This window comes from Phocoena sinus, chromosome 2 (assembly GCF_008692025.1).
Source record: "Phocoena sinus isolate mPhoSin1 chromosome 2, mPhoSin1.pri, whole genome shotgun sequence".
In the NCBI taxonomy this organism is placed as follows: Eukaryota; Metazoa; Chordata; class Mammalia; order Artiodactyla; family Phocoenidae; genus Phocoena; species Phocoena sinus.
Window position 1 is genome coordinate 98,932,348 of NC_045764.1, and position 26,865 is coordinate 98,959,212.

At 38.2% G+C, this 26,865-nt stretch overlaps 1 protein-coding gene and 1 long non-coding RNA gene across 3 annotated transcripts in view; one reads left to right on the plus strand and one right to left on the minus strand.

The window, feature by feature from the left end:
* DPH6 (diphthamine biosynthesis 6) overlaps nucleotides 1-21,593 on the plus strand; it is a 465,669-nt gene extending 444,076 nt beyond the window's left edge. For both annotated transcript variants that reach the window (XM_032623457.1, XM_032623461.1), the window contains one exon: nucleotides 20,491-21,593. In XM_032623457.1, coding sequence (XP_032479348.1) covers nucleotides 20,491-20,556 — 66 coding nt within the window. In that variant the 3' untranslated portion in view covers nucleotides 20,557-21,593. The remainder of the gene's footprint in view (nucleotides 1-20,490) is intronic.
* LOC116749261 overlaps nucleotides 5,464-26,865 on the minus strand; it is a 105,074-nt gene continuing 83,672 nt past the window's right edge. Inside the window, exon 3 of the long non-coding RNA XR_004348552.1 lies at nucleotides 5,464-5,539. This is a non-coding gene — a long non-coding RNA (uncharacterized LOC116749261). The remainder of the gene's footprint in view (nucleotides 5,540-26,865) is intronic.

Sequence of the window (26,865 nt, forward strand, 5' to 3'; positions counted from 1 at the left end):
GCACAGGGAACTCTACTCAGTACTCTGTAATGACCTATATGGGAAAAGAATCTAAAGAAGAGTGGATATATGTATATGTATAACAGATTCACTTTGCTGTACACCTGCAACTAATACAGCATTGTAAGTAAACTATACCCCAATAAAAAAATTTTTTTAAAACCTCAAAAAAAGAATACAACATTGTAAATCAATTATATGCCAACAGAAAATTAAATTAAAAAAAATTTTAAGTGGATACACAACATTGTAAATCAACTATACTCCAAAAAAAATTTTTTTAAGAAAAAAATAATCCATGTAGGGTGCAGAAGCTAACAGCTGTAAAAAGTGAAAACTTGCTAGAAAGCAGTGACTCTGGAATGCATGTTTACTCTGTAGACTAATGAGACCTCAGCATTGTGGAAGAGAATGTTTTGAACCCTTTCCATTCCTAAAAACTGTTAAAAATGGGTTATTGTGACTCTGCTTATTATAGAGGTGGTTTAGGAAAAAGCTAGCCTGGAGAGGGTAAGGTGTCTTTCACCAGAGGTTTCCAGAATCCCAATCAAACCCATTGGCATGGGGCCATGAAAGCACCATCTTTTCATCACTACCAACACAGCTGTGGTTGTGCTGTTGTTATTGTTTAATCTCCCCATGTTCAGCCTGCTATAATCACCGTAACTCACCCTAATGTTACATGACTAGCAGCCTCAGTTGTGGTGAAAATGAAACACCACTCACATAGTGTCTGTGACCTTTCACCCCTCATGGAATGGGTCAGCATTGCATTCACTGAGAGACAAAATGCAGAAACTCACACGGTGCTGCCTGCACTCTCTCAGGCTGGGGAATCAATGGAAATTTCACTTTTCAACTGTATGTGTTGATCCCTCAGCAGCCATACTATGAAAGTTCAATTCTTCCACTTAATTTATTCTCATCCTGTGATTTCAAAAGAATTTCTTAAAGTATTGCTGTAGTGCCTTAATGCAGAGGCAAAGTATCATTTTTAACAGGCAAAAGTTCATCAATTTCATTCACACCATAGTCTGTAAATTAACTGAATGTTGGACATATTAAGAGCTTTGGAGAATTTGATGTTTCTTGGTCTTACACTGAAGAAAGAGCAGACGTACTCTCATTCAACTCTCAGTTGTTGAATGACAACAACTGGCAAGAATGTACAAGTAACTAACCGTCATCTTTTTCTAAAAGGAATACATTTCCTTCCATGCTAGAGTCCTAAGTTTTGTGGAACATTGATAGTAAACACTACAGAAATCTGTTATTAATTTACAGACCTTTTAGATCATAGCAGCAATTAGAACTAGAAAATTATTTCCTGACAACTAATATGGCAGGGTGAAAGTGGTAAATTTTTAAATATATGAAAGATTAGGCATTTATAGAATGTTTCTATTTATCACACCTATACTTTTAACCAGATTGACAATATGTGGCGTGATGGGTTTAATTTTCTATAGCACAGTGCAGACTCTCTGCATTTTTTCTAATTACCATTTCCTACATGTCAGCTCAAATAGGAATAGACTCACTTGGTTCAGCTCAATTTCCACAGCCTGACAGGCATTGATATCAAAATTAATTCCAAAATGAAACTCATAAAAGAAAATCCCATTTGACAAAAGAACTACTGGGCTTGGATCACAGTTGCACTTGCATTGTGAAGTCCCATTTTTATTTTTATTGTATATAAAATAATGCCAAAGGAGAGAATGAACACCCAGAGAGAGTTCATTTGGGGCATCCTGATAGTATCTGCCATACGCAAGTAAAGCAGAAGCCATTTTTATGACATCTTGAAAACCTGAAGATTGAATTACAGTTTTAGTAATCATCAGTTCCCCTTCTCCAGTGTCACTTTTTGGTAATATATTGCATAGAAAAGATTTATGGTTCCAGTTTTATAAGGTTGCAATAAAAATATAACAACTGTTGTATTAAATTATTTAAGTTGTAAACCATTGTGAAAAAGGAGAAAAAGTTTTATTGACATAGAGGCTGAAAAACTGATTATAATGGAGAGAAAAATGTATTGTGCTGATTATTCCCAAGATTTTCCCTAGTTTAGCATATTGTACATCTTCAAGATCAAATCAAGGTCTGGGTATATAGGGGGTTTTTTTTCATTTGTTGCTTATTTAGAACTGGCCATGGTGAAAGACAAACAACACCTATATAGTTCCAGGTACCAATTTATTTTAGCAGAGTTGTGAGTGCAAATAAAGTAAGGAAAAAAATATAGAGAGACTTAAGGTTAAGTAAAAGATGCTAACTGAAAGAAATCTAAATATGAAATGACTACATTTCTCCAGAGCAATATAGACTCAAGAGATTGTCATGTCTTTCCAGAATTTTTTTTAAATTTTATATTGATTTTACAGTCACTCAGTACTACTACTTTCTAGCATACTATACTATTCTGCTGCTATGTACAAAAGGTACTAGGCTAAGGTGTTTTCTCTTCTCCAATGTTCCTCCATTCCTCTAATAGGTCTTCCCTTCTAGTGCCAGACTTCTTCCAGAACTTTCTGTCCATAAGGTGCCTCCTTTCCCTTGAATTTCTAGGCCCCACCTAGGAATCTTGGAGCATTCTCTGGCTTGGTTAGAATGTTGGCATTCCATACTTTTGCACTCCCACACTCCATTCTCTCTCTGCCTCCACGATTGCTGGATATTGAAACAGCTCAAATCAGCCACCCACACCCATACCTACCCTCCCTCTCACACACACAGACACAAACAGATACCTCTTGGCCACCTGGAAGATAAAAGGGATCCCCTTGACTAAATAATCATATTTATTTCTCTAAAGGAAATTAGAATAAGGAAGTCTCGTACTTCCACCTGGTAAATCAAATCATACAGAGGATGCACAATAACGATGGGTTAATAGATCCTTTAGTCTTGTCCACAACAATAATTCTGGCCCTCTTACCTGCTACTACAGATGTTTTCTCTCTCATCTAGACTCAACAATAACAAACTGGCCATAGTCTCTCTTTGATGGTGATGGTAATCAGAGTAATTTCTATGTGCTAGACCCTATACATTAACTTATTTAATCTGCACAACATCCCTATGAAATAAGTATTATTCTGATTCTACAGACATTTAAGACATTTAAGTCTTGCTCAAAATCACGTAGCTAAGAAGTGTCAGAATTGCAATTCAACTTAAGCACATGGCATACACATGCTTACCAACTATACTATGTTAATGTGGAATGGTTCAATGTCTAAGGCATCATCACCAAAAGGGAAGAGTAGGGTTAAAAAGAAGTGTGGGGCTTCCCTGGTGGCACAGTGGTTAAGAATCCCCCTGCTTGGGAACATATGTATATGTATAGCTGATTCACTTTGTTGTAAAGCAGAAACTAACACACCATTGTAAAGCAATTATACCCCAATAAAGATGTTTAAAAAAAAAAAAAAGAATCCCCCTGCTAATGCAGGGGACACGGGTTCGAGCCCTGGTCCGGGAAGATCCCACATGCCACAGAGTGACTAAGCCCGTGCGCCACAACTGCTGAAGCCCACACACCTAGAGCCCATGCTCGGCAACAAGACCGCAATGAGAAGCCCACACACCGCAACAAACAGGAGCCCCCACTCGCCACAACTAAAGAAAGCCCACGCACAGCAACGAAGACCCAACGCAGCCAATAAATAAATTAATTAATTAAAAAAAAAAGTGTGGAAGACCCAGTGTTTCTCTCTGGTTTCTCCTATTCACTCCCTTGTCATACATTTGTTGAGTACAGGTAATGTGCCAGTCTATCCTTGATCTGAGGATATAAAGATGAATAACATACAGTTACTGTCTTCATTATCCATTGAGAAGGAAAACCAGGTAAACAGTTGTAGCTCAGTTTGATGTTGTAATTGAAATGTATATAAGGTATTATGGGAAGACTGGGAAGAAAATAAAGCCCAAGGAATGCAATGCTTTTACTAAACTTATTGACAGCCTATCTCCAGGAGAACAGTAGACTCTCTAAGGGAGAATCCACAATAGTTCCATCCTCAATTGAGAAGTTTTATGAAAGTAACTGTCTGCTTCCCCTTCCCTACACTAGGAAGGAAAAACACTTAACTAGGTCAACTCCATTCATTTCCTTGAAATCAGAGGATCTTCCTTCTTCCTTCCACACCTACAGCTCTATGAGCCAGGAGGACTCAGATCAATTTGGAGCAATTTTTGTCAGCAATCTGGAATTGGCTACCTCCCTGACATCTAGAATCCCTGAAGCTTCATCGCTTGGTTTAATTAGAACCTCCTACATATTCACTTCCAATTCCACAGCAATGAGACTTGAAATTAAGTAGCCATAGACACATGGATAACTGGTAATTCCCTTGACCCCCTCCAACACATGATCTCTATTATTGAGACATTCTACCAAGCTGGCTTCATTGTATATACATGGCCCAGGAGTAGAGAACCATGCTGTTTCCTCCACAACATCCAAAGGTTACCATGAGCTCCCTCTGAGAATACTTCAGAAAGCACTAGATACTTCCTATTCTTTATATTATTAAAAACCATGAACTTGAATTCACAGTACAGCAGTCAGTATAGGTACCAGTCACTATGTTTAGCTTCCTCGATGTATAGTGTCATAGGAAAGCCAGAAATTGAAAATACCTTAGTAAGGAAAAGCAACAAAACTTCATAAATAATCCAGGATAGCTAAAATCTCTTTTCTTTTGTCATGAGTAACCAGGGTTCTTTCTTTCTCTTCTAAGTAAGAATGGCTAATATCTTTGTAATAAAACTCTATTAATTTTTCAAGCAAGCCAGGAAAGAAACAGGGTGTTTGGCCCCTGGCAACAAAATCTATGGTACTACAGCTAGAAAGATCTAGAAAACAAGGTTACCTAACTCACCTTGAATAAAAAAGGCTATTAGGAGCTTCAGCCACATTGAGGTCTGAAGGAAAGAGCACCTTCAGATCTTTGGCCTAGTGTGATGAGCTCAAGTAGCCAAAGATCAGGGCCTATGCACTACCCAGCAGATCACTATGGATGCCCAGGTTGAGATTAAAAGCCTCCTAATGACTGAGCGAGTGAAGGATAATCATCTAAACCAAGAACCGCTAGGAACAATATTTCTTCAGAGAAGCCATCTGTCTGGAGGACCTGGACCTGGAGTTTTTATTTAATGAGAAAAGATAAGAACATTATAACCTGCACTTTATTTATTTTAATAAATTTACTTACTTGTTTTTTGTAGTTTGGGCTGTGTTTGGTCTTCGTTGCAGTGCGCGGGCTTCTCATTGCGGTGGCTTCTCTTGCTGTGGAGCACGGGCTCTAGGTCCGTGGGCTTCACTAGTTGTGGCATACAGGCTCAGTAGTTGTGGCTCGCAGGCTCTAGAGCGCAGGCTCAGTAGTTGTGGCGCACGGGCTTAGTTGCTCCACGGCATGTGGGATCTTCCCAGACCGGGGCTCGAACCTGTGTCCCCTGCATTGGCAGACAGATTCTTAACCACTGCACCACCAGGGAAGCCCCTAACCTGCACTTTAGAAAAGACCTGCAAAGCAAACAAAGGAAGGAAATTCACACATACAATCTTTAGAAAAGAAACATTTCTCCAAAGGAAAGAATATATAATAGTTTGAGGCAACCGATCAGGGATCAGCTGGTTTCATTTGCAGGAAAACGTCATACAGAGGTAAATATTCAATAACTGGATACAGCAGGCCTTGAAGATAGCAACCATTGTTGTTTACCATAGGAGACTATAAATATTAACATATCTATGAATAATAACTAGCACTGCTGATAATGCAATAATTTTTCACCTTACATATACCCTCAGACAAGCATGATAGTGTCTTTGAACGTAAGAGACAATGAGTCTATGTGAAGGACTTAGTTCAAAGTACTGGTTTGTTTTACACCAACTGTCAAACAGGCCTCTCAAAACTCCTCTAAGTATTAGAAACAGTGACGTGGGGGTGAAAGGCTTGTAGCCCAGGAACTGATCCCTTGAGCCACCCAGATATCAATCCCTGACGATTTTGATTAATCCATGCTGACTAACCAGATTTGAATCAATAGAAATTATCTGTAACAAGAAACTAATTGTGTATTTAGTAAGTTCAGTGAAATTTTTGATGGCTTTAAATTTATATGGAAAAGACACTACTGACTTTTGAAATCAAAATTCATACCACCTTAAGGCAATATTGCCTTGGGTTATAATAACTTACGGTGTTCTACTTTCTCTCTTGAGTAATGTATGGTCTGAAGGCATCGAATCTGTTTACTCATAAACTATGAAAATTCTTTCATTGTTGTTTATGGAGACTTTAGATCTATTCACATAATGTAAAAAAGCTCATAACATGTACCTCTATACCACTTTCATACACCATCCCTGTTTAAATGAAGCAGCAAATCACAGCCAATTTCAAGCAACGTTACAATCTCAGCTCAAATCATGCAGTGGCTTAGAATAGTAAAAAGATGTCCCTAAAGTTGCATCATCTTTAGGAGACAGGAGACCTCAGGTGTTAGAGAGCTGTTGAGAGGCAAAGTGGATGAACCAATGAACCAGTGCTGAATTTATATTGTACTTTTCACACAGGAAGATTATCTAGGCCTCCAGTACACCTACACGTGAATGCACGTGTGACATCTAACTCTTTTCACTTCATTTCCTTATGGACCATTTTTCTGGAAAAGAAGATAGAAAATTTCAGCCAGCCACAAATGGACTGAGACCCACCAATCTCATTTCACATTGAGCAGGTGTTCCAGACAGGGTTTGAAACCAAGCTACAAAGGTGAAAGAAAAAAAAAAAAAAAGAAAATACTATTAGAGCTAAACAGATGGCCCTTCATAGGAGCTATGGCACCAACTTAAACTTGGTTTGTCTTAGTATCTAGAGTAAAGCCTTGCCTCATGGTTCTTTGCAATTCAATATTATTAAAATCCTCTTTTTAGCACAAACTGCTAACATATCTAATAGAAGGACCCTACTAATCATTTCTCTCTAGAGGAGGAAAAACGTCTAAAGGCCAGAGCTTGAGGTCACAGGTCTATGAGGGAAGGCAGCAAGGTCTGTACTTTATCAAATGCGGGAACCACAAGAAGCCTTCACCTCTTAACCAGGGTGCTCTTTTTGTGGCCAAAAACAGAACTGTTCAAACCATTCTTTGCCTTAAGTGGATAAAAACCCCTTTGAATATTCACCAGAACCCTCTAGCAAGCCTGCATTCCTTATATTAAGGATTTTAAGCAGACCATTGGTATTTGTTCTGAATAGTTGCACCACTGAACCAAGCACACGCAGGGCAATAGGTGAAAGGGTAAAGAGCCCTTGTTTAATAGAATTGACATGCTGTGTGAGTCTAAACTGTTTAGCTGCCTGATAGAATTTTTATAAAGCCTAAAATAAATATCCATAAACTTAGCAGATATGCAGGAGAACTAAAAAACTGCTTGCTTTATTTCTTCAAAGGTCACACTCTTTTCCCATGACGTAACAGTAAATAGCATGATAAAATGCCTTCAATATATCATAAATTATGGAATATAACCATTGGCTTTTCTAGATAGTTTGGGATATAAATACTTGGGACATTAATGTTATAGATGCTTTTCAAATATGAGCAAGAAGTATTGCCAAACTCATACTGTTCAAATAAATCATGAATGTGATAAAAATCAGAATGATATTGGCCACACTTAGAAAAAATGGTTCTAGAATAGTCCAATTTACTCATAAAATACATTGGGTTGAAATTTCACAAATTTGAAAACCATTGACAGTGGACCCAGGACCACTATTAATATATCTGAAAATCTATTTGATTTTGTCCTCTGATGTCTCCAGATTATAAATTCCCTGGTTCAGTGGTACCACTTAAAGATTCAAGTAATGCCTCAGCCCACTAATGTGTTTACCAACTATCCTAACTAATATCATTTAAAAGAAATAACAAAGTAAAAGCATCCTTAAGAAGATACAACGGTAGTATCCTAGGCTCTCTTCAAAAATATTTATCTATTCTCTAATCCATATCTCCAGCCCTGACTTGTCACAAAGCCCCATTCCTGTGTATCATCTACATATAGCATATTTCCGGTTAAATTTTCCTCAGTATCTCAAACATTATAAACCAGGGGAAAGCAATCTATGACCTATGGCCAACTTTGGCCAGCAGCCTGTTTTTGTAAATAAAGTTTTCTTGAAACTCAGCTACCCAAATTCATTTACATATTGTCTATGGCTTCTTTTGCCCTACAATGACACAGTTGAGTAACAGAGATCATACAGCCCACAAAGTCCTTTACAGAAAAAATTTCTCAACCTGTTATAAACACAAAGGAAAACTTAGGATCTTTTCCCCAAAACATGTGCCTCTCTTCAGTTCCTACTACTATAACTCTAAGTTGGGGGCTTATCATGACACATTCATTTTTTTTTAAATTTATTTATTTTATTTTTTTGGCTGCTTTGGGACTTTTTTTGGCTGCGTTGCTGCAGGCGGGCTTTCTCTAGTTGCGGAGAGCAAGGGCTACTCTTCATTGCGGTGCGCAGGCTTCTCATTGCAGTGGCTTCTCTTGTTGCAGAGCACAGGCTCTATGCGCGTGGGCTTCAGTAGTTGTAGCATGTGGGATCAGTAGTTGTGGCTCACGGGCTCTAGAACGTAGGCTCAGTAGTTGTGGCGCACGGGCTTAGTTGCTCTGCAACATGTGGGATCTTCCTGGACCAGGGCTTGAACCCGTGTCCCCTGCATTGACAAGTGGATTCTTAACCACTGCACCACCAGGGAAGCCCATGACATATTCATTTTATGGCACAGCTTCCATTCTAGTTATATATTGCCACATAACAGAATACTCCAAAACTTAGTGATTTAAAACAACAACCATCACTGTTTTATATTTCTTGATTCTGTGAATCAAATATTTGGGCAAGATTCTGCTGAGCAATTGTTCTGCTCATGTGGCATTAGCAAGAGTTACTCATTGGAATTTATCTGGTAGCTGGCTTGTCTGGAGGGCTCAAGGCAGCTTCATGCACATGTCTGGTGCCTTCAATGAGGACAGCTGGACAACTGGATTCAGCTAGGCGCTTTTGCCTGCCCTATAGTCTCCAATTTTTGCTTATCTGACACCATCATTCCTTGTGACTTTCAGTGTGTACATCTTCCCAATTTTTGAGTTTGTTGAGGATGGCTGTGCTTTGTTTCCTGCTCCCCAGAGTTCCCAGAACAGTGTCAATAAGTGTTGTCCTACATAATAGGCTTTAACTTATGACCTATTTGCTTCAATATAATATCTTCTAGGTCTGACTAATTCCTGTTATCAGGACATCAGGGCTAGGATGATCTGCACTCCTACATCATCCTAAGTGAATTTAGGAGCGCTTTTCTGTTTAGTGCTACTATTACCTTTTGCCAGCCTGGACAAACATGTTATAACAGACAGAGAGAGACAAAGTCATTTGAGGTGGGGGTGGGGGAAGGAGGATGCAGGGTATAATTCAGTGTCATATATGAAGTAGATACCAAATAAATATTAAATGAAGATGATAAGCCCACATCAGGACAGATAGATTTGCGTGGAGAAGCCAATGAATGAAAATTTTAAACATGTCACAGTCCTTTGGACACTTTTATAAAGTATAATTCTGGTATTGAAGAACAAATATAATTTATAACTCTTTAAATGAAATCATAATAAAGGGGAGAGAAAGTACTATAGAAAAGAAGTAGGTATAATTAGCTAATTTAAGATTCAATCTTTTAAGTATGTTCCACATTTCTTACACCCTGGATCCATATTTTGTTTACTGTTTCCCCAGAACCTTAACAGTGCTGGAAACATGAAGGTTATTCAAGAAATATCTTGTTTGAAGCTATACTTGCCATGCTAGTATTCTATATGCTGTAAAACCAAATTAAATAGATGGTGTTCCTGCCATCTAGTTGCAAAACTATCTGAAGAAAGGGACTATTTTAGGCAAAATTGTTCCATTTTGGGGTTATATTTTGCAAAGTAACTACAAATAAGAAAGTTTGCTGTTATATTTACTGCTTTAGAACCAAAAAAAAAAAAAAAAGGATATCTATTTTGGACCAGAATATGGCTCAGTTTGAGTTTTTAAGGTCTGGTATACCTGACTTGGTTTCTGGTGTTCTAAGATAACATCAGAAGGAGCCTTGCCTTCTCTTACAGAAAAGCCTAGTGGCTAGCTAATTTTGAAAACGAATTTCTTCCCTGCTGCTGTCCTTAACCACAGAGACAGTCATCTGAATGCTTTACAAAAAAGGCCTCAAGCCTCCTCGTGTTTCACCTTGTCATTGCTCTGCCGATCATTTAGAGGGCAGACTTGTTCCAGACAGCTTTAATTAAACGGTACCAAGGATACAGATAGATGTCAATGGAAATGATCCATAACATGAGGCTAAGCATGTATTTAACAGTGTTCCATCCAGTTCAATCACCTTCTAGCATTTCAGTGGCTTTATATTCATGTAGCAAAGAATGAATGTGTATGTGTGTTTTTTTTAATCCGTCCCATTAGTGGCCATATGCTTGGGCTTCACTGGATACAAGAACTGTCTGCAATCTGCCAGGGATTTAGGGACATCAATAATTTGTGAATAGTCATGTTGGTACTGGTCGAAGGGTTAAGTGCTCTGCACACCAGGGGCACCTCTTAGGGGATTTGAACTCTTAGTTGACTGTTAGGAACCTTATCCCCTGTGAGGTTTCCTACTACATGCTGCTTGTCAGATGCATCCAGCTGTAGCTGGGAAGCATTATTAGCTCTGGAATTTAAAGATCTGTGTTGAGTACTGATAGAATAGTGTCTTTGAGTTAAAAAGCTGGGAGAGTACATTGTGGCAAACTCAAGGAGGTTCTCATGTGCCATGTTTAGGATATATTCTTTCCTTTTGCCTATTCTTTCATACATTCCTCGTGGCTAGATAACACAGCATCCTTTTGAGAAAGAGTTTATGTTTAACACTTTTTCCTACAACTTTCTGGTAGATTCTACTGTATCAGCCCAAGTAGAAAGATAAATGTCTCTTTAAAATAAGAGAAATTTTGCCATGAAAAGCTTTTCTTCCCATTTCCCTACCAGAGGGTGAAGAATAGGTAACATGAATAAATTTTGAAGTTTGGTCTTCAAAAATTTTTGAAGTACTGGTCTTGCATGAAGATTTCTCAAACAGCGTTATTTTAATACTGAAAGCAACAGAGATTTTATAAAACCTTTTGCCTCATGTGCTAGCCTGTAACTTCATGTATACCTAAGCCTTGTCTGTCTTACTCACTGTTGTAGCCCCAGCACTTGGCCCAGTGCCTGGCAGATAGTACTTAATAAATGCTTGCTGGGTGAAAGGAGGGAGGGAGGGAGGGAGAAAGGGATGGGAGAAAGGGATGGGAGAAAGGGATGGGAGAAAGGGATGGGAGAAAGGGATGGGAGAAAGGGAGGGAGGAAAGGAAACACTTGGGAAAATACTTTTGTACATCTGACCTGCACGCAAGTAGTTGCTCTCTAGTATTTTCTAGAAGCTGTTTTGGATGTGGCAGTGGATGTTTAGCCATAAAACATATTTCAATAGTTTTAATGAATATGGATTTCAGAGTAAACTTACACTATTATGACCTCTTAGTAATACCAGCACTTAGTTTTTCTTGTTGGGTAAATTATAGGAATAATTATGTTGTGATGACAGGTTTCCAGATTATTTTTTCTACCACATACCTAGATGTGATTTTGTTTTAATATGACTGAATACTACCAGAGTAAGGCATATTGCAGTTTCTTAAAGGAGGGTAATGATGATTAAGCACAGGGATCTTTAGTCTTTCTCTCCTTAAATATCTAACTGATCTTAAAGACAGAGATAATTTTTCTAGTTGACAGCTGATATTCTATGTGTGTTTGTTTCCAGTAATTCCAGCCTTCTTACCCTGGAGTAGTTTTATCCACCCCTTAATTGTCCCTAGCTGATGTATAGAAGGTTTTTTTAAACTTCTTAACTGCACAATGAGGCCTCAGTGGACACCTAGATTGTGTCTGCTTGGAAAGATGCCAAGCACTAATGAGTATTTTGTTTAATGTAATGGAAACTGAAAGTGCATGGCGTCTTCCTTGACTGATCAATGCCCACTTCTGTTGTTTGAATGTATCTATACATTCTGAATTCTAGAAGAAAGGTCACAAGGGGACAGACCACTTAGTGTCTGCCTAAGAAGGACTTGAAGATTCAGAAGTTGTGTTTATATGGAGCTCAGTATAGGTAGAAAGTACCTGAGTTAATGCTTCAGCCCCTCCTCCTCTGTTCAGATATGCCATCCTTTCTTTCAAACCCAAATTCCATAGTCTTAAACATTTTCATGTTAACTGTAAAATGTTCATGTTGATTTATTCCCTAATTATCATTTTTTAAAATTATGTTGTTAAATTCTAGGCCAAGCAATATATATTTCTAAGTAATTATCTATTTCATCATTATTTTATTATTATAAAATAACTGGTATATATTTACTTTATTGTTTGCTTTTTTCAAGTTTAAGTCACAATGTGTTCAATACAAATTTTAAAGTAAATAATTAAAACACAATTTCTTAGTTATATAAAAAGTCAGGTATGCTGGAAAACCAACCTTAAGCAACTCAGTAAGCAACATGATCAAGTATGTTTGAGTAAAAACTAATGATTTCCATGTGCTACTAATGCTCTACACACAACTAAGTGGAAAGTGTAGAGGGCGTTTCTGAGATTTCATTGAACTGTATCTTGTTGAACAGATACACAGCTCCCTCTGGTTGTATTTATAATTTATAGCCTGCTTGAATGTGCTAGATAATTTTCAAAAGTAAAGATTTCAAGCTACTTAAAAACTCAAAAGAGATTTACCTCTCATCTAAAGCTTCCTGGGTTTAAAGATTTCATAAAAAGTCTGTGCTAAGAAAAGATGGGTTTTGAATCTGGAGAATGGAAATATTAATACTTCCTCAACTTTGAGTATAATGACTCACTTTCTCTTTGTTTATTTCCAAACTATCATCCTGCTTCAATCATACTATCACATGCCTTCGGAGACTCTGGAACTATGCCTCCCCAAACCTCCCTTGAAATAGAGTTTATAATAGAAACCTTGCCTGAAGCCTCCCTTGAAATAGAGTTTATAATAGAAACCTTGCCTGACCCTTAATAACTGTTACTTTATGGAAATACTGCAATACCTAAACTAAGTTGCTTATTACACCAAACATGAAGTCCTTTGACCCTTAAGGTTCAACATTGATCAGCCCTACTTCTGTCAATACTCACCTCTAGTGTCAACAATTTTCAATGTGGAATAAATTCAGGAATGGATAGTCTTCTTAACCCACAGAAATTCAAAATATTTCATTCCTATGCATTACAATTTTTATCCAGTTAAATAATTTTCTTATTTCTTCCATACTCTGCATGATTGGAGATTGGGCATCATTGTGAGTATACCATTAAATGTGATTACAATAAGAAGTTAGCTATAAATGATTCTTACGTTGGGTACAGGATTCATGTAAAAAATTTCACTGATAAAATGTTTCTTAAAGAAGACTTAAAGCAATCCTGAGATCATGATGGGGGAAATGCTTTTAAAAAGAATATTCAAGTGCTTGCTTTGCACTTGGATAATGCAATAGCAGATTCATTTTTTTTTAAGCTGCCGTATTTTTCAGATTGTCAAATGCATATCAAAGAGCTATTCTCTTGGCAAATTTTATGAATTTCAGTTCCATTTTCTTGACAATTTAAAATTCAATTATTCCGATTATAACTAAAGGTCATTAGTCTAATGTGGCAACTTCGTGACAGTTTTAGTTACAAGAGAATTTCTCAGAGAGGAATTTCTCAGTTTAGAGAGGAAATTCTGCCATATGAGAAATTTTTATTTACCAAGAAGTTGGATGATATTAGAAAAGATTTTTGTTTTCTTCTTTTGCTTTTACTATTTATTAATAAAAATGTATACTTAGGGGATTGGAACCAAGATGGCGGAGTAGAAGGACGTGCTCTCACTCGCTCCTGTGAGAACACCAGAATCACAACTAGCTGCTGGACAATTATCAACAGGAAGACACTGGAACTCACCAAAAAAGATACCCCACATCCAAAGACAAAGGAGAAGCCACAATGAGACAGTAGAAGGGGCGCAATCACAGCAAGATCAAATCCCATAATTGCTGCGTGGGTGACTCACAGACTGGAGAACACTTATATCACAGAAGTCCACCCACTGGAGTGAAGGTTCTGAGCCCCACGTCAGGCTTCCCAACCTAGGGGTCTGGCAACCCAGGGGAGACTGAAACAGACCTACCTGCTAGTGTTGGGAGGGTCTCCTACAGAGGCGGGGGGTGGCTGTGGTTCACCATGGGGACAAGGACACTGGCAGCAGAAGTTCTGGGAAGTACTCCTTGGCGTGAGCCCTCCCAGAGTCTGCCATTAGCCCCACCAAAGAGCCCAGGTAGGCTCCAGTGTTGGGTTGCCTCAGGCCAAACAACCAACAGGGAGGGAACCCAGCCCCACCCATCAACAGTCAAGCGGATTAAAGTTTTACTGAGCTCTGCCCACCAGAGCAACACCCAGCTCTACCCAACACCAGTCCCTCCCATCAGGAAACTTGCACAAGCCTCTTAGATAGCCTCATCCACCAGAAGGCAGACAGCAGAAGCAAGAAGAGCTACAATCCTGCAGCCTGTGGAAGAAAACCACATTCACAGAAAGATAGACAAGATGAAAAGGCAGATGGCTATGTACCAGATGAAGGAACAAGATACAACCCCAGAAAAACAACTAAATGAAGTGGAGATAGGCAACCTTACAGAAAAAGAATTCAGAATAATGATAGTGAAGATGATCCAGGACCTCGGAAACAGAATGGAGGCAAAGATCAAGAAGATGCAAGAAATGTTTAACAAAGATCTAGAAGAATTAAAGAACAAACAAATAGATGAACAATACAATAACTGAAATGAAAACTACACTAGAAGGAATCAATAGCAGAATAACTGAGGCAGAACAGAAAAGTGACCTGGAAGACAGAAAGGTGGAATTCACTGCTGCAGAATAGAATAAAGAAAAAAGAATGAAAAGAAATGAAGACAACCTAAGAGACCCCTGGGACAACATTAAACACAACAACATTCGCATTATAGGGGTCCCAGAAGGAGAAGAGAGAGAGAAAGGACCAGAGAAAATATTTGAAGAAATTATAGTCGAAAACGTCCCTAACATGGGAAAGGAAATAGCCACCCAAGTCCAGGAAGAGCAGCGAGTCCCATACAGGATAAACCCAAGGAGAAACATGCCAAGACACACAGTAATCAAATTGGCAAAAATTAAAAACAAAGAAAAATTATTGAAAGCAGCAAGGGAAAAACAACAAATAACATACAAGGGAACTCCCATAAAGTTAACAGCTGATTTCTCAGCAGAAACTCTACAAGCCAGAAGGGAGTGGCGTGATATACTTAAAGTGATGAAAGGGAAGAACCTACAACCAAGATTATTCTACCCGGCAAGGATCTCACTCAGATTCGATGGAGAAATCAAAAGCTTTACAGACAAGCAAAAGCTAAGAGAATTCAGCACTACCAAACCAGTTCTACAACAAATGCTAAAGGAACTTCTCTAAGTGGGAAACAGAAGAGAAGAAAAGGACCTACAAAAACAAACCCAAAACAATTAAGAAAATGGTCATAGGAACACATATCGATAATTACCTTAAATGTCAATGGATTAAATGCTCCAACCAAAAGACAGAGGCTTGCTGAATGGATACAAAACAAGACCCATATATATGCTGTCTACAAGAGACCCACTTCAGACCTAGGGACACATACAGACTGAAAGTGAGGGGATGGAAAAACATATTCCATGCAAATGGAAGTCAAAAGAAAGCTGGAGTAGCAATACTCATATCAGATAAAATAGACTTTAAAATAAAGAATGTTACAAGAGACAAGGAAGGACACTACATAATGATCAAGGGATCAATCCAAGAAGAAGATATAACAGTTATAAATATATATGCACCCAACACAGGAGCACCTCAATACATAAGGCAACTGATAACAGCTGTAAAAGAGGAAATCGACAGTAACACAGTAATAGTGGGAGACTTTAACACCTCACTTACACCAATGGACAGATCATCCAAAATGAAGATAAACAAGGAAACAGAAGCTTTAAATGACACAATAGACCAGATAGATTTAATTGATATTTATAGCACATTCCACCCAAACACAGCAGATTACACTTTCTTCTCAAGTGCACATGGAACATTTTCCAGAATAGATCACATCATGGGTCACAAATCAAGCCTCAGTAAAATTTAAGAAAATTGAAATCAGGGCTTCCCTGGTGGCGCAGTGGTTGAGAGTCCACCTGCCGATGCAGGGGATGCGGGTTCGTGCCCCGGTCCGGTAAGATCCCACACGCCACGGAGCGGCTAGGCCCGTGAGCCATGGCCGCTGACCCTGCGCGTCCGGAGCCTGTGCTCCGCAATGGGAGAGGCCACAGCAGTGAGAGGCCCGCGTACCACACACACACACAAAAATTGAAATCATATCAAGCATCTTTTCTGACCACAACGCTATGAGATTAGAATTGAATTACAGGGGGAAAAATGTAAAAAACACAAACACGTGGAGGCTAAACACTACGTTACTAAAAAACCAAGAGATCACTGAAGAAATCAAAGAGGAAATCAAAAAATACCTAGAGACAAATGACAATGAAAACACGACAATCCAAAACCTATGGGATGCAGCAAAAGCAGTTCTAAGAGGGAAGTTTATAGCTATACAAGCCTACCTCAAGAAACAAGAAAAATCTCAAATAAACAATCTAACCTTACACCTAAAGGAACTAGAGAAAGAAGAATAAACAAAACCCAAAGTTAGCAGAAGGAAAGAAATCATGAAGATCAGAGCAGAAATAAATGAAATAGAAACAAAGAAAACAACAGCAAAGATCAATAAAACTAAAAGCTGGTTCTTTGAGAAGATAAACAAAATTGATAAATCATTAGCCAGACTCATCAAGAAAAAGAGGGAGAGAACTCAAGTCAATAAAATTAGAAATGAAAAAGAAGAAGTTACACTGCAGAAATACATATCATCCTAAGAGACTACTACAGGCAACTCGATGCCAATAAAATGGACAACCTGGAAGAAATGGACAAATTCTTAGAAAAGCACAACCTTCCAAGACTGAACCAGGAAGAAAGAGAAAATATGAACAGACCAGTCACAAGTAATGAAATTGACACTGTGATTAAAAATCTTCCAACAAACAAAACTCCAGGACCAGATGGCTTCACAGGTGAATTCTATCAAACATTTAGAGAAGAGCTAACACCCATACTTCTCAAACTCTTCCAAAAAATTGCAGAGGAAGGAACACTCCCAAACTCATTCTATGAGGTCACCATCACCCTGATACCAAAACCAGACAAAGATACTACAAAAAAAGAAAATTACAGACCAATATCATTGATTAATATAGATGCAAAAATCCTCAACAAAATACTAGCAAACAGAATCCAACAACACATTAAAAGGATCACACACCGTGATCAAGTGGGATTTATCCCAGGGATGCAAGGATTCCTCAATATATGCAAATCAATCAATGTGATACACCTTATTAACAAATTAAAGAATAAAAACCATATGATCATCTCAATAGATGCAGAAAAAGCTTTTGACAAAATTCAACACCCTTTTATGATAAAAACTCTCCAGAAAGTGGGCACAGAGGGAACCTACCTCAACATAATAAAGGCCATATACCACAAACCCACAGCAAACATCATTCTCAATGGTGAAAAACTGAAAGCACTTCCTCTAAGATCAGCAACAAGGCAAGGATGTCCACTCTCACCGCTATCATTCAACATAGTTTTGGAAGTCCTAGCCACGGCAATCAGAGAAGAAAAAGAAATAAAAGGAATACAAATTGGAAAAGAAGAAGTAAAACTGTCACTGTCTGCAGATGATATGATACTATACATAGAGAATCCTAAAGATGCTACCAGAAAACTGCTAGAGCTAATCAATGAATTTGGTAAGGTTGCAGGATACAAAATTAAGGGACAGAAATCTCTTGCATTCTTACACACTAATGATGAAAAATCTGAAAGAGAAATTAAGGAAACACTCCCATTTACCATTGCAACAAAAAGAATAAAATACCTAGGGATAAACCTACCTAGGGAGACAAAAGACTTGTCTTGCAGAAAACTATAAGACACTGATGAAAGAAATTAAAGATGATACCAACAGATGGAGAGATATGCCATGTTCTTGGATTGGAAGAATCAATACTGTGAAAATGACTCTACTACCCAAAGCAATCTACAGATTCAATGCAATCCCTATCCAATTACCAATGTCATTTTTTAAGGAACTAGAACAAAAAATCTTAAAATTCGTATGGAGACACAAAAGACCCTGAATAGCCAAAGCAGTCTTGAGGGAAAAAAATGGAGCTGGACGAATCAGACTGCCTGACTTCAGACTATATTACAAAGCTACAGTAATCACGACAATATGGTACTGGCACAAAAACAGAAACATAGATCAATGGAACAGGATAGAAAGCCCAGAGATAAACCCACGCACCTATGGTCAACTAATCTATGACAAAGGATGCAAGGATATACAATGGAGAAAAGACAGTCTCTTCAATAAATGATGCTGGGAGTACTGGACAGCTACATGTAAAAGAATGAAATTTGAACACTCCCTAGCACCATACACAAACATAAACTCAAAATGGATTAGAGACCTAAATTAGAGAACGGACACTATAAAACTCTTAGAGGAAAACATAGGAAGAACACTCTTTGATATAAATCACAGCAAGGCCTTTTTTGATCCACCTCCTAGAGTAATGGAAATAAAAACAAAAATAAGCAAATGGGACCTAATGAAACTTCAAAGCTTTTGCACAGCAAAGGAAACCATAAACAAGATCAAAAGACAACCCTCAGAATGGGAGAAAATATTTGCAAATGAAGCAACTGACAAAGGATTAATCTCTAAAAATTTATAAGCAGCTCATGCAGCTCAATAACAAAAAAACAGACAACCCAATCCAAAAATGGGCAGAAGACCTAAATAGACATTTCTCCAAAGAAGATATACAGACTGCCAACAAACACATGAAAGGATGCTCAACATCACTAGTCATTAGAGAAATGCAAATCAAAACTACAATGAGGTATCACCTCACCAGTTAGAATGGGCTTCATCAGAAAATCTACAAACAACAAATGCTGGAGAAGGCGTGGAGAAAAGGGAACCCTCTTGCACTGTTGGTGGGAATGTAAATTGATACAGCCACTATGGAGAGCAGTATGATGGAGGTTCCTTAAAAAACTAAAAGTAGAATTACCATATGATCCAGCAATCCCACTACTGGGCACATACCCAGAGAAAACCACAATTCAAAAAGACACATGCACCCCAATGTTCATTGCAGCACTATTTACAATAGCCAGGTCATGGAAGCAACCTAAATGCCCATCAACAGATGAATGGATAAAGAAGATGTGGTACATATATACAATGACTATTACTCAGCCATAAAAAGGAATGAAATTGGGTCATTCATTGAGATGTGGATGGATCTAGAGACTGTCATACAGAGTGAAGTAAGTCAGAAAGAGAAAAACAAATATCATATATTAACGCATATATGTGGAGCCTAGAAAAATGGTACAGATGAACCGGTTTGTAGGGCAGAAATTAAGACACAGACGTAGAGAACAAACGTATGGACACCAAGTGGGGGGAAGTGGTGGTGGTGGGGGTGGTGGTGTGATGAATTGGGCGATTGGGATTGACATGTATACACTGATGTGTATAAAATTGATGACAAATAAGAACCTGCTGTATAAAAAAAAATGTGTACTTAATATTTCTTCCAATCCCATATTTATAATGTATAATATCTCATGCTTCACTCCCATGATTAACATCATCAAATTAATTGAAAATGCCTTCTAATATTGCTGGTTTTATCATCGTTACATTTTGTCTTAAATGTTTCTTTTGGGTTATATTCCTTTTCTAATTTTAAATAACTTTAACCTGAACATAATTTTCAGATCTAGGAAAAGACATTTTCATTTCAATCATGTTACAGGTAGAATTTCTGTTAAGATGAAAAAGCAGAAAAGTTGGAGACCTGGTAAATATTTTAACATTGGTTCCACTTGGTATGATAATGGAGAACTCCTCAGGCAAGACACACCAAAGAACCAGACACAGTGGGTGCTGGGTGTCAGGCCAGTACAAGATACAAGAGTCTTTATCCCTGTCCTAACCCCAAAGAAATTGACTTTGCAGTTGTAGATAAATGTATTCAACAACTATTGACTGTGCACCTGGTCTGTGCAAGGTCAACAGTGAAAACGCATCATTTTTCTGTTTTTGCATTTTAGAGTTCCAGACACTGTTGGAGGCAGAGATGGACAAGATGGCACCCACGCTGGTTCTGGTACCTGTGACCCATTTACACAGAGAACTTATCCATGTGGCTTAGCACTTAGGCCACCAAACAAGAACTCCACCACTCTGCTTGAGGAGCAAGCTCTTCACACTAACTGTTCTCAGCACCATTCTGAAATGTCTTTGTCTCACTGAGGCACAGCTGTCCTAAGGATTTTAATACTGCAATCCACAGGGCTTTTGTTAAGCAATAAGACCCAAAATGACCTTTTCTACCTAGGTATCAAGATTTCAAAACTATTCTCTATCAGCACAAACTCTCTGAACTTTTAGCTTCCTGCTAGAGCTGTGTAAATCCAGCTTCTTCTGAACCACTGGTTAAAACTTGTAAAGGGACTGATTTTTCTGGTATTATGGTTTACCAATTGCATCATCATTATCATTTCTTGTCCACTGACCAGAGAGTTTGTACTTGTAGGTGACAGTTGTATTTGCATTCTGTATGGCTTCCCTATCAACGCACTTTTGAGGCCCAGTATTTAGCAGAGAATGTTCTTTTCTATATAGCAGATTATTACTTGCATCCACTACTGTACTAAGCATGCATTTTACCTGCATTATTTCATTTAATCCTCACAGTGATCCTCTATGGTGCAAAGAGATAAAAATGACTAGGACATGGTCACCACAAACTGAAGAACCAGGACTTGAACCAGGGTGATCTGACACCAGAGCTCTCATTCTTAACCACTTCGTTTATACTGCTTCTGCAAGAATGGCCTTTCTATAATTAAAATTATATAATGGATTTTAAAATTCTGTTAGAAGAGTAAATTCTAAGAACATGAAAACTAACTCTTGGTCAAAATGAAAGTTTTTTATTAGTGTGCTGAAAATAGAGCTAGAGAGGCATGTACATTTACTTCTAATTTACAAGTTGGTACACAGGAGCAGAAAATGTAGTGATAAAAGACTATTTCTGTCTTTTTAGACATTAGCCTATTCTTCTACCACCTAATTGTGTGGGTACATGTTCTGCAGTGTCCTTCAGTATCCCTATCACAGTCAAAAGGTTCTGCATATCTATTTGCATATATGTGAGAAGGTTTATTTTGAACAAAGTGAATGTGATTTCATTTTTCCCCGTGATATATAAGCATGAATCAATAAAGATTCCTCCTGAAACTTCTCCAAGGAATGGCATGAATTTCCAATTAATCTCATAACTTGTCTTTAACTGTTTGGCCATATTCCATAATTGATAGATGTTATTTTAATTCAGATACAAAGAGAAAGAGAGACAGAGAGGATATGCCCAGGCCAGAGAATGGGGTATACATCAAGTTTTAGACACATTTTGCTCACCTAGTCAATCAATGTTTTTTGAGATCCCAAAATATTTTGGTTGATCCCTGTGAGTGACTGTTATTGTCAGTTATTAGCAAATTGCAAAACTAACATGCCCTAAAAAAATCCATCAAATTGGTGACCAAACTTGCACAGGGTCTCGGACATCAAGGCTATCACTTTTCAGCCACAAGTGTGGCTATCACCACACTTTTCAAGGGTGGGGGTCAATGGAAAATCACTTAAGCCTCTATGAAAGATGGCTTTTAAGGAGCTGTTTGGCTGATGGAACCTGGTGAACTGGGATAGAGAAGGCACTTGAAGTCTGAGTAAAGATGTGCAATGAAAGTGAAGAAAACATAAGGGCAGAAACTAAAGAAATATTGAGATAATAAAAACAATATATTTTCCTACTTTATTGCCTAATGAGAGCATCCAAGTCCCTTCACACAGCATTCAAGGCCCTCTACAAGTCGATGCTAACCTAGTTTTCAGGTCTTAGTTCCCAGAATTCTCCCATGTGTTTTCTGTCCTGCTATCACACTGTGTGCTTTTTTCCAGTGACATGGCATACCTTCATGTATGAGTGCCCATGACGCCTTTCCTCCTCTGTCCCCATGTCATCTGCTTCACAAAATACCACTCTCTTTTTATGAAAATTCTGAAAACTCTCCTCTCCCCAACCTCCACTCACCACACCCAACAAGCAGAAGTAATTGCCTTCTCCCTGAGCGTCTCTAGTTCTTTCCGTAACTTCTTTATCATGTTGACATGTGCTAGGAGTCAGAACACATCTCTTATTCACCTTGGTACACCTAACACATAGTCAGCATTCAATACACGTTTATTGATATGTGTTGCTTCTGTGTGTCCAGGCTGGTTTCCACTCCCTGGCTCCTCCATGATACCCCTTCTCCCTCCCTTTTATTTTTAGAATGTTCTCCATAATAATGATGATGACAACTGGCATGTGTATAATACTCTATCAATTACAAGCACTTTCAAATCTGTATTAGTCTTCTAGGGCTGCCATAACAAAATACCACAGACTGGGTGCCTTAAGCACAAGAAATTTGTTTTCTTACAGTTCTGGAGGCTAGAAGTCCAAGATCAAGGTGTCAGCAGGTTGATTTCTTCTGAGGCCTCTGTCCATGGCTTGCAGATAGCCACCTTCTCACCTCCTCACATAATCACCCCTCAGTCTGTGTTGCTTGCATCATAATCACCTCATTATAAATTCACCAGTCATACTGGATTAGGGCTCACCCATGTAACTTTCTTTTACCTTAAGTACCTCTTTAAAGGTCCTGTCTCCAAATCCAGTCACATTATAAGGTACTGGAGGTTAGGGCTTCGACATATGAATTTTGGGGGAACACATTTCAGCCCATAACAATATCCACTACCTGAGTTATCCTTACAAGCAATAGCTGTAGCCTCTCTGTACCTCTGCACTATTTTCACAGTGAGCGTCTTCAAAATACAGCACTTCTATGCCTAACTCTACTCCTTCCAGCTTCCACAGTCTAGACCTCAAGCCTATTTATTTTGGAAAGGGGCTTTGTTCCTCAATAAGTGAATAAAGACAACGGTTCCAAATTCTAGGGTTTCGTACAGAGTTTAAATTGTCAAAAGCCAAGCTCTCACATCAGTATAAGAAGAAAAAGAAAAGCTGCCCATTTTTTAGCACTGAGAAAATAGGAAACAAATATCATATTTGGGGGAGGGTTTTGCAGTCATTAAAAGCTTGAGAAAGGGATCTAGAAGTATATATATTAGCCATTTCAACTGGACAAATGCTGGCCTAGTTAAGAAGGATGACTGGTACTTACCGTTGAGTACATTAGCCTACACTCTGACCCTGGGACCTATGAAACACCCACTGACATGAATGGCTCCTTTCATGTGGAGAAATGTGCTAACTTTTCAAAAGGGTCTTGATTCCAGGCCAAAGTGAGGAGCATCGTGTGTACTACAGTATATTGACTAAAGCCTCCTTAGAATTGTTGCCACATTAGTCAGGGGTAAGCAGGGCACTCTTAAGCATTATGAGGACACTAGGTTTTGCAGGTCTCACCCATTTCTGTCTCCTCCCTCATAAATCACTCTCATACTGTGTCCAGAAAAAGCAATCACCTGCAATCTAATGCATTTCAGCACTGCATTTGAGCTCCAGGCGGAAGACACAGTGGATGAAACATTAACCGTGACCTAGATTTGGAGCTGGCCCAATGTTGGGCCTGCCTTACTTCAGAAGGGGAGTCACTATCCCCTGTCCTCTTTTCACTCAAGTGTTGAAAAGTGGGGAAACAATGCAAAGGTTCAAGACATGATCATATGATAACTCCTCTCTAATCAAGAATCATTTCCCTTCCTTTTATGAGGTGGGAAAAACTGAAATCATCCCTGCGAGGGGCTGCTGATTCTACCCTTACCAAACCGCTATATTCTTCTCTCCCCCTTTATTCTCCCTTTCACTTCCTCAGGATTTTAACAGAAACAGTTTATATCAGTATGGTGATGCAACTTATGTGTGTAAATAAATGCAAATAGCTATTAAATGTTCAGGAAGTAGCATAACCATTTTTTTAAACACAATTTATACTGGTGAGTATTTTTTCATAATTTTCCAGATCTGCTGCCAAAAAGCATTTCCCAGAGATCTTTGTAGCAACGCATACATCCAGACTATGGTTGCAAGAAATCCAGGATGCTGTATAGACAGGATCACTTTCAGGGTTTGAAATTTAAGACATTTTTGCCATTAGGTGATAGACCTTCACATCAATATTTAGCTAGCAAGGTTTTGATCTTGGGGTACACAAATATATATTTGACTTTTGGTTCTGGAATCTTCTAAAAATATATATTTGGGCCAATTTTATTGTTTCCTTGATTTTATTAACCATGCCCTCTTTTCAGAATAATTTAGGTTTTAGTGATTGTATCAGAATTAGTCTATGCTCCTTCAGATGGCCAACAGGCACATGAAAAGATACTCAGTATCCCTAATTATTAAAGAAATGCAAACCAAAACTATAATAAGGTATCACCTCACACGAGCCAGAATAGCTATCATCAAAAAGTCTACAAATAATAAATGCTGGAGAGGGTATGGATAAAAGGGAACCCTACTACACTATTGGTGGGAATGTAAATTGGTGCACCCACTACGGAGAACGGTATGGAGCTTCCTTAAAAAACTAAAAACTGAGTTACCATATGATCAGCAATCCCACTCCTGGGCATATATCCAGATAAAACTCTAATTAGAAAAGATACATGTACCCCAATGTTCATAGCAGCACTATTTACAGTAGCCAAGACATGGAAGCTAAATGTCCATCAACAGATGAATGGATAAAGAAGATGTGGCAGATGTATATAATGGAATATCACTCCACCATAAAAAATAATGAAATAATGCCATTTGCAGGAACATGGATGGACCCAGAGATTATCACACTAAGTAAGTCAGAAAAGGCAAATATATGACATCATTTATATGTGGAATCTAAAAAATGATACAAATGAACTTATTTACAAAACAGAAATAGACTCATACACATAGCAAACAAACTTACAGTTACCAAAGAGGAAAGGCAAGGAGGGAGGGAGGGATAAATTAGGAGTCTGGGATTAACAGATACTACTATATATAAAATAGATAAACAACAAGGACCTACTATATAGCACAGGGAACTAAAATCAATATCTTGCAATAACCTACAATGGAAAAGAATCTGAAAAAGAATATATATATATATATGTATGTATGTATAACTGAATCACTTTGCCGTACACCTGAAACTAACATAACATTGTAAATCAACTATATTTCAATCAAAAAAAATTAGTCTATGCTGATGACTATTACAGCATCCAAAATACAACGTTGTGTTAGAAGACTCTATCAGTGCACAAAGTTATAGGCAGTTATGGGAAAGTAAGTGTTTTTTTAATGAGTCTTTATTTCCCTCTTGCTGATGTATATCAGGCTGTGAAAATATCTATTCGTATTTTTTTCCAGATCTCTGCTGTGTATGTGCATGTCTGCCTAGTATGTCTCATCCTTTCTCTTATCACTCCTTAGAGTTCTGCCTGCTCTTTCTCTAATTGCTGGGCAGTAAGAGAGATGGACGGATCAGGCTAAGCAAGTAGAGCCTGCAGAGAGCAGAAACGGATTTACTAACTTTGATGATGGCTTCTAGAGAGTCCTTACCATACACATGGCTGGGTTGCCATAAAGCCAGCTGAGCCAATCACCCTAAATAGATTAAAAGATGACATAGACAGATTTTAAGCAGAAATGATTTCATTCTTTCCTCTCACCAGTTACATGGTTAGCTGTTTCATGCACTGATTTGTTATACCATAGAGGGCTGCCTCACAGTCCCTGCCAGCCTTCTGAAATCTTGATGGCACTGGAAACTGACTGTCTCCTGGGAATGTGCAAGCAAGAAGGTCTGAGCTCCTCTCCTCCAAAGACACTCTTTTCAATCCTTTATCTCCTACTCATGTACAATAGTCTAGTCTATCAAAATACAGTGACTGAATAAAACTTTTATTTCAGATAACGAATGCACTGATTTAATTAACAAAGGGTTTGTACTACATGGTATTATAGTTCCCTAAATGAACACTGAAATGCTAAAATGGAAACACTTACCATTGGTCCAAGTTAAATCATAGCCACTTCTTTTAAAATGCATACCCTAATAAGACACCAACCCATTTGATACTTTTTTTAAAAATGTGTTATATAAGTGCTTAACATTTTCCAGCTGTTTTAAAGCCAACTGTTTTTCCTGTCATGAGTACATCTGGCATCAGGCAAACAGATTATAGCCATGGACAACTGACTAATTTACGATGTTTTTATATTTTCATATTTTTGGCAGACTAATCCTGGTTGATATATTAGCCTAGCTTTCAGAGGTGAATCTTAAAATCTTGTACTCTTAACAACCCTTTTACCTTTTTCTCTCCCAAACCCTAGAATATTTTTGGCATGTCCTAAA